We start from the raw sequence: 14,079 nt of genomic DNA on the forward strand, positions 1-14,079 counted from the left end.
AATACTATTATCACACTAAAAATATTAATATTAGTCGATACATATATTGCATTAAAATTTGTTTATAACACAGGTTTTGACATTTATGAGACAATTGAAAATTTCAGTGATTTAAAATTTTTAAATTGTCTTATAAACACCACAAATGGCGATTTATTTTAGTTTTTTAATGCAATATATTTCAAGTGGGATACAGTTCTCCATTTCATCATGCAGCTTTGAATTTCTGTATTTCTAAATTCTCCATTTCATCCAGCAGCTTTGGATTTCCAAATTCTATCTATTAAGGCCCAGTTACTTGCTACCTCCTCCACGAAGGCTCCCCTAACCTTATAAACTGAAAGCTTTATCTGCCTTTCCTCTTACCCTACGAGCACAGTGGTATGTTATGTATGTGAATATCTTATCTTCCCTCTGAGACCACAAGCTCCTTAAAGTATGAGTTATCTAGGTCCTGCCCAGTACTTGTAAGAATCAATGTCTTACACTGGTGCTTCTCAAATGTGAGGTTTCCCACCCAACGGCATCTCCTTCATCTAGGAACTTGTTAGAAATGCAAATTCTCAGGCTGTTCTTCATTCCTACTGAATTAAAAACACTGGAGGTAGGACCCAGTAATCAGTGTTTTAATAAGCCCTCCAGGTGATTCTGATGCACTCTAAAGTTTCAGAAACATTGCCTTACACATAGTAGGTACTCTTCAAGCTGTCTATAAAATATGAAATATTTGAATGCTATAAAATAACTCTACTGTGAAGAAAATTAATGGTACTGCTCAATGGACAATTCTGTCAGATACTTTGGCAATCCAAGAAAAGGTTTATGGACATATAGGTCATGATATGTCCAGAAAAGAATACATTATAAGACTAATGGAGGGGGTACCTGAAACAGCTGTAGCGGGGTCACTTATAACAGTGTCATTAAGGAATGTCAATATTCCTGGAATGATAGCCAGATGGAGATAATTATTCTCTGAAAGTCACGAGGGTCTAAACTTGTTCTGAAATAAATCCATTTTACATTGCAAGGTGACACTGAAGAGCTCTCAAATACAATTTATTTTAGACAAGGCAGATAAGCTTGTGGTAAAAGGATAATGACCATGAACAGAGACATTAAAGGTCAATGCCTCCAAATATTTTTGTTTACTGCCACTGTACCAGTGACACAAGCTAAAGTCAAATATCTCTGAATGATGTTGAACTGCAGTGAGCACTATAATTCAGAGATGAATGGTTCATCTTAATAAGAATACATTTTGTGGTAATACAATATTTGGTGTGACAAAACATATTGAAGAAATTCTAGACTCTGTCTTATAGGTTGTGATTTAAGTATAATAGGCAGGATTTACTGCAAATCAAAACCTTAGGAAAATCTAAATGAATCAAAAATTAAAAAATTCTGAAAAGAGCCAGAATTATTCAACTATTGAAATTAACTAAAAACAAGGCAACTATATAGGGTTTGGGGACTAGCTACAGTATTAATTTTTTTTTTTTTTTAAATGAAAAACAGTCACTAAGAAAAAGGAAATCATCACAACAAGCAAAGTATGCTGAGGAGACTGGAGGAGTACTAAGATAACTGAAGAATCTGAGGAAATGAGGAGAATCCCAGACATAGGCGCCATGGACAGTGGAAGAGACTGCGGCGAACCTTCCACTATATCCATTCTGGTCCGGGTTTCTTTGAGAATTATGTCAAAGCTGTGGACTTCTTCCAAGAAATGTGCACGTGTACTAACATTCACATACAATTTCAGGAAGTTCAATGACTTCTAAATAAGTAATATTCAGATTATGGACTCCTGGCCTAGTGACCGAAGAGATTTGGCTAATATCAGACTCAAAAGTGCACTCATTTAAAGATTTCTCCCACTCAAAAGTGCTTTTACTGGCACAGCAGAGTTTTAGTCATTGAACCAAACATGGAGGACTCAAGAGCAGAGTTCCACCGTAGCAGGAAGAAAAGACATTGATCCTGAAGGGAATGGTGGTTGGCTGTGCAATTTTTCCAAGACTCTCCCTACATGGAGGACATCTGGCTTGTTTCCGAGATGCAGTGGTGAGCAGTTCAGATTTGGCTTTGTTTTCTTGTTTTTGCTCTCAGGCTACAGGGGAAGGTTGAAGTTTGTGACCAATTCAGAGACTTAGATTGATATTTAGTGTGAGAAAAAGAAAGGGTGGGGCAGAGGGAGGGAAGGGGATGGAGGAAGAAGAGAAAAAAGGGAGAGTAGGAGGAAGAGCCGGCGATGTCAGTGTGTGAAGGAAAAGCAACAGAAGAATTGTGTATAAGACTGAAATTTAAAAAGAGATAGAGGGGATAAAATGGTTAAATGATGTGAAAAGTGATCTATAAATGCCTGTTTTTTTACTAAACGACAGAGTGTGGGGATTTTGTAACCTGAAGAAAGCAGCATTTTAGCATTTCTTCCTACTGGAGCATATGGTGCTTAAGACCATGGGGGATAAATGCCTTAGAGATTGCTTCTCATGGAGTTGTCATGCAGATCTTCTTAGTATTCCCCATTGCTCTTATGGTGGAAAATTCCATGGAAAGGAATAGAAGGACACATTTATACAGAAGGTAGACCATGTGAAGACAAAGAAGATGGCCATCTACAAGGCAAGGAGAGAGGCCTCAGAAGAAGCCAACACTGCAGATATCCTGATCTCGAACTCATAGCCTCCAGAATTGTGAGGAAATATATTTCTGTCATTTTTTATTATTATTATTTTTTTACACCTGCAACACCCAGTCTTCCTAGGTGGTCTCCCACCCAAGTACTAACCGGGCCTGACCCTGCTTAGCTTCCATGATCAGACAGGATCAGGCGTGTTCAGCAGGGTATAGCTGTAGACTTAGTTCTGTCATTTAAACCACTCAATCTGGTACCCTTGCAGACTAATACAATCCCTGAAAAGAAAAGTGTTTCAGAGAAAACACTGTTAAAGGAATAGTGAGGATGCTGATCAGAGAAGGCATTTCTGAGGAAGTACGTATAAGCTAAGATATGAAAAGACTAAAAATGATAAACTATGGGGAACAAACAGAACAAATATCTGTTAAAAAGCAAAAGAAATTAAGGTGCTTTTGCTTTGGTTAATTATCCTAGAGTCTACAGAACCAGATAATACTTGAAAGACGGTCAGAATTGACTACCTAAAATGAAAAGAATTAACTACCTAAAATGAAAAGCTCATGTGCAGCCAACTTCATCACAGTCCACAGACTCTGAAGTATTGAATGAGCATGAAGTTGAATTTTTAATTGTAAGGCAAAATGTATGTATCATTCACATTATGACTTAAGGATGAGACATTTCAGAAGAAAATTAATATTATGAAATATGTAGCTCAAGAATAAATTAATGTCCTTCTTCATGGTTCATTAAAGAGCCATGCAAAACGAACATGCAAAGCAAAAAGCCAGAAGCACAGATGAGTCAAGGCTAATACCTCAGATACAGTAGTGACATACCTGAATAAATTGATTTCCTTTCATAAGCAACTGTATGCCCTCATTTTAACTCAATGAATAGTAAGAATTTGAGAATCATAGGACAGACAAGGGATTTCCTTATTTTTTGGTAGGATGCCACATAAACTACTTCTGACATAAGATTATTCAATTTGTCTTGAAAGAGATTGAAAATACAAATAGACAATAGCCAGACCAAATGTGACGATAGAACTCTGATTCACAGCCTCGGAAGCAACCTGTCTGCTCTGAGTCTGTCAAATGTAAGTGATGGTAGCTCACTCTTGCTATAGCAAGCTCAGAATAGATAGCTTGTGTTTGCTCTCATTTGGGCAGCCTTTACTTATTTCCATACTTGCTTGTTTCCAGAGAAGAAAATGTCTGCTGAGTCCCAGGGCCATCAACAGAGAATGAGAATCAAAGCCACCTTCGAGTTCTGACTGCTCATTTTAATACCACTTTGGTATTTCCTACAGGGAGATGCCAGAGACGGAGAAGGTAACAGTAGCCACTAAACTCCCATAACAACTGTATCCTTGCTGTCGAATGATAGGATAAAGCATCTAACAGAAGTTCAGAGTGGTGTTTATATCTATGAAGTTCTTCTAGTGATCTGGCAGCTGGCCTGATATGCCTATGTTATCAGCTAATTCACAAGACTACACAGAAAAGCTTTATAGTTGGAATGATGACACAGTTGAACTAGAGGTCTGGGTAGTTGAAAACATTTGAAACAATCTGGTTATAGCATCAACTATTATTCATTTTGCAACTGTTTTAAATCTCACCAATATTGGCCTTAGGCAACCTGAATACAGCCTGTATTAGGAAGAAGCATCGCTCTGGAAATAAAATTTAGTCTTCAAACAGGGATGCTGCACTAAAGAAAGGACATGGGGAAGGTTACTTGTTCATTTCCTTATCATTGAATTGAGGATGATTGGACCACTGTGAAGTTAAAATCAAATCGTAAGACAGAGTATTTTAAAAGAATAATAAAAGTATCTTAAATAATTGGAAGAGCATAAATACAAGACATGCTACTGCACAACTGAGTTTTCAGCACAATTAATTTTACCCAAACACATATATCATTCAGATCAGATTAGCACACTAGTGGGAGAATCGAGAGTGGGTATAATTCATGGGCTGCTTAGGGGAAGAGCAAAACGTAAGGCAGGCCAGTACTGACTGGCTACTTCCTGATTATCTTCCTACTGAAATGATAAGAATGATAAGGGAGACTAGTAAGGCTTTCATTATAAATAGAGATTAATATTCATTTCCTGGCAGCCGTTTAAAGTTACTTTCTGAAAAATGACATGGTGCCGCTTGCAATCTCTTTGTGCCTGTCAAACCACAGTTCTCATTCACAGAAACCAAGTTGTGTTTTAAGCTCCTTCCAGATGAGCATCACAGAAAATTTAGTGAGGAGAGCTGTCATCACCATGCCCTGATTTAAGTGCATTTCAATTGTTACCATTGTTTCACTTCATCTGGCCCACAATACCAAGTTTGTGTACAAACTGTCACCAGCTGTATAATTTCTCATTAGATTAGGTTTTTTCTTTAATTATAGAGATAGGTTCTCTGAAGTCTTGACAAGATAAATCAGCACAAAAATCAAATTTAATAGAAAAATCCAGTTATATACAATAACTTACATAATTTGCATATTAAATGTCATTGAAGCTTCTTTCAGGTTGACTTTTGGGGGGAGAGCGGGGAAGGATAGTGGGTAATGTATGAATTTCTTTATCACAATAATTCTCTACCCTGACTGCACATTGGTCTTTCTTGGAAAGTATTTTTGAAATACCAATGCCTGGGTCCCATCAACAGAAATTTAATTTGTCTGGGATAGGATAAAGGTATGGCCTTTTTAAAATAGTTAGTCAAAGCATTAGCTCCAGGTGAGGCAACAGAGGCTGGGAAGGTACTGATAGACACTAGATCCCCGATTTAACAATGGTGCTGTTAAATGATGGGGCAGAACTCCAAGACAAGTTCAAAGTGATATTTATAGCCTGTGAAGAAGGTTCCTAGTGAAGGAGGCTGTGATCAGCAAAAACAACTATCTGAATGGTAATATAAGTAAGGTGTCCTACCTCCACCCTCCGCCACCTGGTGGGGCTTAACTGCTTTCACAGGCATCCTCATAAACATAATTTAGCTCTCTAAATCCAGCATCTCACTTCTGACTTAGATCCACAGTTTTTTTTGAGCTGCCCTTCTGTTTATTTCCAATCTCCGTGTTTGTTTTGGTGAGTCCCATGTAATTCTACCGAACACTCTGTTTTCAACAAACCACATTCCTGATTGGTCAAAAGCCCTTTGCAGTCTATTCCTATCTTTCACATGAGCACTCCCCAATGCTCTCCATTGTATTCTCTAATTAACAAAAATATGAATCAGTCCTAAAACAGTTTAGCTAAGTGACCTCCATCTCTGCTTTCTTCTCTCATGATTAAAAAGCAACGCATCTCCTTCTTGATTTCATATACTCCATGTACTTCCTCTTCTGTTCCATACACATCATATCATTCTTTTTGCTAAAGAAGAAATATCAAAATATTTCTATTTAAAAGTCTGCAATCAAAAAATAATCTGTCATATTACATAAATTTTTCATGCCCACATATTTACTCATCTATTTTCCTCAAAGACTCCATAAAATAGTCAAAGAGCCACAGTCTATTTTAAATTAAAATGCATGGCTTTTAGGGTTCTTTGACATGCAGTAATTATCTGCATAGTCTTCTAGCCAAGCACAGAAATTGCTAATGTCTCTGCCTTTGAAGGAAATGAACTGTGCAAAAAATTTCCAGCAAACACGATCCAACTGTTCACATAAAAGGGAGGTTGCATAAGAAATTCGTGGTATCTCTACCCAAATTTCCCCTTGACTAGTCACAGATCAGCATGTACTTCACCTCTTTGGCTCCAATTAAAATCATAAATAGATGAGCTTTTCAGCAGACAAGGGCCAACGTGCCCTCTCCACAGATGGTCAGCGTCACATGTTGTGGTAATGACTGGACACGCCACAAGAGTACCATATAAAAATGGTGGGACTCGGAGCACTTCAGCTCCAATTGCTCTATGTTTAGAATTACCTTTCTTTCAAGATGGATTTCCTTCATAGGAATGGAGTGCTCATTATTCAGCATTTGCAGAAGGACTACCGAGCTTACTACAATTTTCTAAACTTTATGTCCAATGTTGGCGACCCCCGGAATATCTTTTCTATTTATTTTCCGCTTTGGTTTCAACTTAATCAGACAGTTGGAACTAAGATGATATGGGTAGCAGTCATTGGGGATTGGTTCAATCTTATTTTTAAATGGTAAGACTTTTGTTTTGCTTCATTTTTCCTAAAGCTTATTATTAAATTTGTAGCTTTGGCTTAATGGTCACATTCTAGATGCATGTAGTTTTACTTGAAGAATATTTCAAACATACCAGTTAACTTGAAACACCATTTCATAAGTAGAACTTACAAAAGCCATAGAAATGTATACTTATAAACGTACATTTATATACAAATGTATACTAATTAAGTAAATTCCAAAACCCTGTTAACACGTATGCTGTGATTAGCCAAGTTAGTTAAATGTGCAGCACCATAATGAACAGATTGATGATTCCAGGGACCACTTTGATATTTCCAGTCTAAGCACCCCAAGCACCCTCAGGACTTCCCCTATAAGGAAAAAAGTCCCTGTATTTACTAAAAGCTAGGCAGTCCAAACTCCAAATGACTGTGTCACCCTTTGTGATGAGAGACAGACCAGAATCCATGTTCTTTCAAAGTTTCTTAATCATGAGCTTTCCCCATCAACTCTCTGCTTGAATCATTTTATAGGAGAAAATAGCTGGTCTCCAACTAAGTCATAGTTGTATATTTAAATATATGTGCATATTTATATTTCTTTAAATACAGGATATTATTTGGTCATCGGCCTTACTGGTGGGTCCAAGAAACTCAGATTTACCCAAATCACTCAAGTCCATGCCTTGAACAGTTTCCCACTACATGCGAAACAGGTCCAGGTAAGCAATTATGGCAGCCTCAAGTTATAAAAGATATTCCAATGGAGAGTCATTATGTATGATTATCATCTAATAACTGTATGATACCATATAGGGTATTAAAGAAAATGTTATGAATGAGGACTCTAAAAGTTCATAAAAATTGTTAATAAGAAAGAAAAGTTTTATGAGCAATCAAATTTCACTGTGTTATTTGTAAAAGGGTAAATTAGGAGAATACTATCAAATAATTTTATATTTGGCCTTTTTTTGGAAAAATGTAATGGTTTGATACTAAAAAAAAAAAAAGAAAAAAACTGCTAGAACAAATTGCCTAAGAACTATATTAAAATGCTAGAAATACTGATTTATCTGCTGCTGAGCAGCTTTCAAAGTTGTTATAGGTTTTCTGAAAATCTCATGAATGAGGAAAGAATAGGCAAATTTTCTATAAGAAAAGTAAGTACTTCCCAGTATTACTTGATTTCTTTAAAATATTTTTTCTTTTGTGTAAATATGTAAATAGACTTCTTGGGCCACTTCTTTTTTCATTATAAATAAAGTTCTATATGAGTATAAAATCTTTACTATAGAAGTTGAGTTTCAAACTATAAAAAGGTTTTTTGAAATATATATGAAGGAAATTACATGATGTTATTTTTAATTGACAAGAATGTGTTATACCTCACCATAGTTTGTTACATAAATCTTTGCCATTTGCCATCCTTTGAGACTAACCCTGATTATAGTGAATATGTAAGTTCCTAATGAGTTCTCTGAATCTTTCTTTTTTGCTCTCATAAAAGTGTACATCCATCTGTTATATTACTTATCACACTGTACTATAATTAATTCTTTATAATTTGGCTCCCCCAGTAGACTGTGCGTTCCATCAGGTCAGAGACTGTGTATACTTTATCTTTGTGAAATCAGTGTGGTATGGATGGATGGGTGGATGGGCAGGTGGGTGAATGGATGGATAACTTTTGAGGTCATTAAAATGCCACCTTGTTTTATCCCATCACTTCCCAGCATGTATTCTCTGAGACATTTGCAGGGGAAAAAAAGAAAAGAAAAGAAAAGAAAGACATATTGCATCCTATATTCATTCCTTGGAGATTTACAACTCTCTTACGCATATAAAAGGCTCTGAAAATTCCTGCATAAGAAATAGATTTGAAAGAAATAGATCTAAAAAAAAATAGATTTGTCTTTGTTTAACTTAGTGTTTTTCAAAAAGAGACTGATGTTGAACCTGAGTGAATCTTCACTTGGTAAAGACTTATGGAGAATATCAAAGTAAAGTGATTAAAAAAAAAATCAAGCTGCATGGGAAAGACATTCTGGTTATAGAAAGACTACCGGTCTGCAGGCTTCTGCCAGGATTGATGCTCCCCTTTAGAGCTTTTCCTCTGGCATTTCATGACAAGGGCTCCCATTGGAGCAGCCAGTCACAAGATAGGCATAGAGGTAGCTGCTTGTGCACAGTAGTCAATTGGTAAATCAGACATAGCAATGATATTCTTTAGATGTTTTACTTTTCAGCCTAAGAGGGAAAAAAAACAAAACAAAACTGATTCAAGATCTAATATAAGCACTTTAATTTTTTTTTGTTGTTGTTAATTAAAAACAATTGGATATGAAGAATGAGTAGAGATATGGGAGATTTTGATGCAACATCCTGAGTTCTTAATTAGCCTTGAACATTTTAATTTCTGTAAATTGATGAACTTGAAAAATCGGGAAAAAAAATTTTTAGTGTTTTGAAGCTCGATTTGACTATTTTTTCTTTATTTCTACCTATATCTAAACATTACATATAGCCTGTGCCCTGTGGTTTTTTTTCTGAGTTATTTGTAATTTTCATGGCTAATATGCTATTCTACCATCCATTTCTGATATTGATACTATGTTTACCACCTTTCAAATGGATCGACACTGTTTTTGCAGGAAGTCCATCTGGCCATGCAATGGGCTCATCGTGTGTCTGGTATGTCATGATAACGGCTGCCCTGAGCCACACTGTCAGTCGGATGGATAAGTCATCTATCACTCTGCACAGGTCTGCTTTGTGCCAGCTTCTGTAGCACTAGAATATAACAGTTTTGAATATGGAAAATTTTTTTTTAATTTATTTTAGCATATTTTTAGTGTTGAAATGTGCTTATTCTATTCTATCATAAGCAAAATAGCAAGATGAACAGAAAATAATATTTTGCTTTAAAGTAATGTCCTAATAAGCTCACAGCTATTGCCACATTATAGGGTTGGAAATGTTTAATTGATCAATGATTTGCTAAAAGTGCCTTTGGGTTCCCATAATGCAATCATCACTTTGGTAGCTTATAAAATAATTCACCTAAAATTATATAAGGAAATAATTTTGCATATATACTCCCTTGCTTTCAGATTAACTAGAAACTTTGAGAATCTTCATTCCCCTTGAATGCATGTTAATTTGCTTCTTTCTTTGACTAGCCAGTGTTTTTTATATCAACAACATTTATTCTAGCTTTAAAGATGTTACAACCTTTTTATTAAAAGAATTCTAGAAGCAAACTTAAATTTGAATATTAGTAGAGTTAATGTTAGCAGATTTGTAATGTTCAGAAAGGCCTAGAACTTTAAGATTACTCAAAATGGTTGTAGGAATTGGGCTCTTCTTCCCCAAAATACTTTAATTATCATTAAAAGAATCCTGAGCACCACTTTAATCATAAATTATTAGGCTACCTGAGCTAAGATTTTTCAGTAATTTCTTTAAAAATACTATAACAGAAGGCAATATATAAAGTTCTTTTAAAATAAAAATTTCCAAGATCCATCATATAGTCCACTTTAATTTAGAGTAATATTGGATAATATAAGAAACAAACAACCAAAGTAATTGGGCATATTTAAAGTCTATTCTAATGAGACAGATTGTGCCATGTATGTCTTAATGTATTCATTATCCAAAACAACAACAGTAAAAAGTTGTAATTTAAAGAAATTAGCATTTTCTATCCACAGACAGTTTTTCAAAGTAGGAGTCTAGATAAGCCTCACCTTTTCTCTGTAATTGATCTCTTCCTCCAATTTCCAAACCTGGAAAAATAGTTGTTTCTTCCAAAAAAAAACTCATAACTCTTTCATGATTTTTATAACTGCAATGTCCCTTTATCCATCAAAATGGTTAGTACCTACTCCTTACCTTAATATCACCAAATCCTTGTTTATTCTTCTTCCTTATGGATAACCCCAGCTTAATTCTTCTTTGGAAGTCTCATTTTTCTCTATTCCTTAGTTTTTCAATAACCAAAGTTTATTCTAATTATCAGGAATAAACCATTCAGAACCCCTAAATATTCTTAGAATTCAATATTGCTAATTTTTTTTAATTAAAATAACAAGCTTTGCTTGGATTTTAATATTTTTACATGTTTTTGTACTTGTACATTACTGTTTCTCATCCATGTATAACCTATAGGTCAAGTCCTTTGTTCATTATTTTATATATCTTAAAAATCAAGGAATCAGGACTCTTTTGAGAGTCTAAAACTAAACCCAGTATAAACTTGCCCTTGATAGAATGCTCGTTTGCTTTTCATAGAGTAAGTGGCAGCTGCCTCTCCAGTGAGTTTCTTCAAGCAACGAAAGGTTGAGAGAGAAAGGAAAAGAAGAAGCACATATGATAGGGAGTAAAAAAATATAAAATTCATTCTTGATCATTCTGGATATTAGTAATTCCCCCAAACATGAATTTCCTCTACTCCATTAAGATAATTATTAGGTTGTCAAACTGGCTTACTTTCATAGCATTTACTAAAATCTCAGTACGTAAATTTAATGCATTGATAAATGTAGAAACCTCTGTTAGAGCTTTTCCAATCCAATGGAGCACATGGAAATAACATTTTGAAAAAAAAAAAAAAAAAAAGACTCTAGAATCATGATGTTATATCACAGTTAGACTATTCCTCTAAGGATGGTGATCTTGTGTCACCCCTCTAATTTCACAAGTGATGCGATTTATTTGCTTTTTATGCTTTATCTATTCTTCCATTGTAGATTGACCTGGTCATTTCTTTGGAGTCTTTTTTGGTTGATTCAAATCAGTGTTTGCATCTCCAGAGTATTCATAGCAACACATTTTCCTCATCAAGTTATTCTTGGAGTAATTGGTGGTAAATATAATCATTTACCTTTGGTTGCATCATTTGAAAGCTTTAGTGTCATTTGTTTTATGTTGTCAGATTCTCCCTGGTAATCAGTTTCCCATTCTCGGTTAATTCTGTCAAGCCACTGACATTTAATGCTACCCTGGGAGCTTAAGTGGTTCAACACACCTCTCAAATCCTCCATGTACACAATGGCACAGTCTCACTTAATGATGTAAATGTTAATCTCTTACTGAGATGAGCTTCTCTGAAGTGTGAATACATCTAAGTCCAACTCCCAAAGCACCACTCAGACAGCCTACTTGTCTTGGTTTGGGGACTTAATAATGGCCTTCCAACCTGCATACCACTTTCTTGGAAACACCTGAAGTGATTATTACATGACCATGAACTTCATTCAGCAACTGCTTTGTATTTTTGAAGTAGCATTCACAATGATTAAGTTTCTTTCATTTGGCCCCACAATCTTTTCAAAGGCTCTCTAAGTTAATTGGCTATGCAATTGAAATATTAATTGCAATCACCTAGATCAGTACTCTGCCTATAAAGGGGATTGTCATTCACTTCACTTTAGGATTCCTGACAGACTCCCTCCCTGCCCTCCCACATCCCATCCTAATATGAATGGTGAAAGGATCATAGGGCATGTGTGTTTGTTTACTTACTGCCTTAAAAATAAGACTTTGGAAAATGGATAGAAGCTAAGTGTCTAAAGCCCTTCATCATTGAAAACTATGGCTAAATTCTTTAATACAGAATGGAATGATTCCCAGGGGCGCTCAAGGGAACATAGTCACCTTTGGTGTCTCTTTTTAATTCCAGGCATGCTTGTGGCAGAGGCCTTTGAACACACTCCAGGCATCCAAACAGCCAGCCTGAGCACATACCTGAAGACCAACCTCTTCCTCTTCCTGTTTGCACTTGGCTTTTACCTGCTTCTCAGACTGCTTGACATTGACCTGCTGTGGTCTGTGCCCATAGCCAAGAAGTGGTGCGCCAACCCCGACTGGATCCACATTGACACCACGCCTTTTGCTGGGCTGGTGAGAAACCTTGGGGTCCTCTTTGGCTTGGGCTTTGCAATCAACTCAGAGATGTTCCTCAGGAGCTGCCGAGGGAAAAATGGCTACAAGCTGAGCTTCCGGCTGCTCTGCGTCCTGGCCTCATTGACCACACTGCAGCTTTACCATTTCATCAAGATCCCCACTCACGCAGAGCATTTATTTTATGTGCTGTCTTTCTGTAAAAGTGCATCCATTCCACTGACTGTGGTTGCTTTGATTCCCTACTGTATTCATATGCTAATGAAACCAAGTGCAAAAAAGGTTAATTAGAGTTGTGCAGAATTAGCACTCTGTGGTCCCAGGTTGACCCTCCTGCTCCATCCATCCTCCAGTAGAAATAAAGAGCAGGGGAGAGACTGGGAGCTTCCAGTCAGAGGGCACAAAACAGCAGCCACAGGCCTTATTCCACGTGCACAGATGTTTAGTTTGGTCTTCACAGTGGTCTTATCTTTTTTTCCCAAAGCTAGTTGTCGACATTTAAAAATCATGATATTTGACATAAAAATCTGAATTCCTGTGTTTTCTTGAAAAATCTGGTGGTATGGCAACAAAGGGCCTGTATTCCCACCTGGAAACAATCGACTGTTGCTGACCATCCCCGATAGGAAGCTGACGCTATCAATTTATCACAGTCTTCAGCACCCCAGCAAGGAGACCCAGTATCAGATGCCTTTCCTCTTTAGCTGTTTCTGGCTCTTGTGGACATTTTAGTGGCAGTCGAATTCAATCCTTTCAGTCTTCGTATAAGGAAATGGAGCCTCATTCAGGTAAAAGGACTCACCTTTGTCATACCACCATCAGACAGGATTTAGAACCCAAGTCTTCTATAAAGCATTTCCATTACACTATGTTTTATTTCTTCATTTTCAAGGAGTAAAAATCAGTAAGATTTTGTATAGATTCTATGATAATTGCTATGTAATTCAGCTAATTTTCCAAAAATAACATTAAAATACCACATCCTGTTTGACTTACACTGTGCAGCTTGAGAGGGGCCATGATGGCTCTAGATATAGATACAGATCCAGGGAAAGGAAACAGGCCAGGCTACTGTCCAGACTTGAACCTCTGTTTAATTCTCGTTCTCTGTTTTACAGTAATGCTTTTAAATATTTCAATAAATACTACTGAAGATACTCTGCTTAGAACATTATTTACCCCAAAAGGCTTATCTCTTCAATGTGACATTCTTATACTTTATTTTTAGGGAGCCAATTTTTCAAAACTAGGGAAATCAAGTGCCTTCCTCAAGGTCATGCTCCAACCCAGGAAAACTATTAAATGCTTATATCTGTTAGCTACTTTAATCTTTTTGATACTAAACTATGAATGAAATC

The 14,079-nt window shown here is 36.3% G+C and overlaps 1 protein-coding gene across 5 annotated transcripts; it reads left to right on the forward strand.

Annotated features, from left to right (window-relative positions):
• Window positions 1-1,835: 1,835 nt before the first annotated feature.
• G6PC2 (glucose-6-phosphatase catalytic subunit 2) lies at window positions 1,836-13,965 on the forward strand. 5 transcript variants are annotated; one of them, XM_039855328.1, is made up of 6 exons: window positions 1,836-2,070; window positions 3,856-3,984; window positions 7,430-7,539; window positions 9,469-9,580; window positions 11,569-11,684; window positions 12,501-13,965. In XM_039855328.1, the coding sequence occupies exons 4-6, from the start codon at window positions 9,489-9,491 to the stop codon at window positions 13,010-13,012; spliced, it is 720 nt and encodes a 239-aa protein (XP_039711262.1). In that variant the 5' UTR covers window positions 1,836-2,070; window positions 3,856-3,984; window positions 7,430-7,539; window positions 9,469-9,488; the 3' UTR covers window positions 13,013-13,965. The 5 variants fall into 5 exon arrangements, with proteins under 5 accessions (XP_039711262.1, XP_039711263.1, XP_039711261.1 ...); XM_039855329.1 differs by lacking the exon at window positions 9,469-9,580; XM_039855327.1 differs by lacking the exon at window positions 3,856-3,984.
• The last annotated feature ends 114 nt before the right edge of the window (window positions 13,966-14,079 follow it).

This window comes from Pteropus medius, unplaced genomic scaffold (assembly GCF_902729225.1).
Source record: "Pteropus medius unplaced genomic scaffold, Ma_sr-lr_union100, whole genome shotgun sequence".
Classification (NCBI taxonomy): Eukaryota; Metazoa; Chordata; class Mammalia; order Chiroptera; family Pteropodidae; genus Pteropus; species Pteropus medius.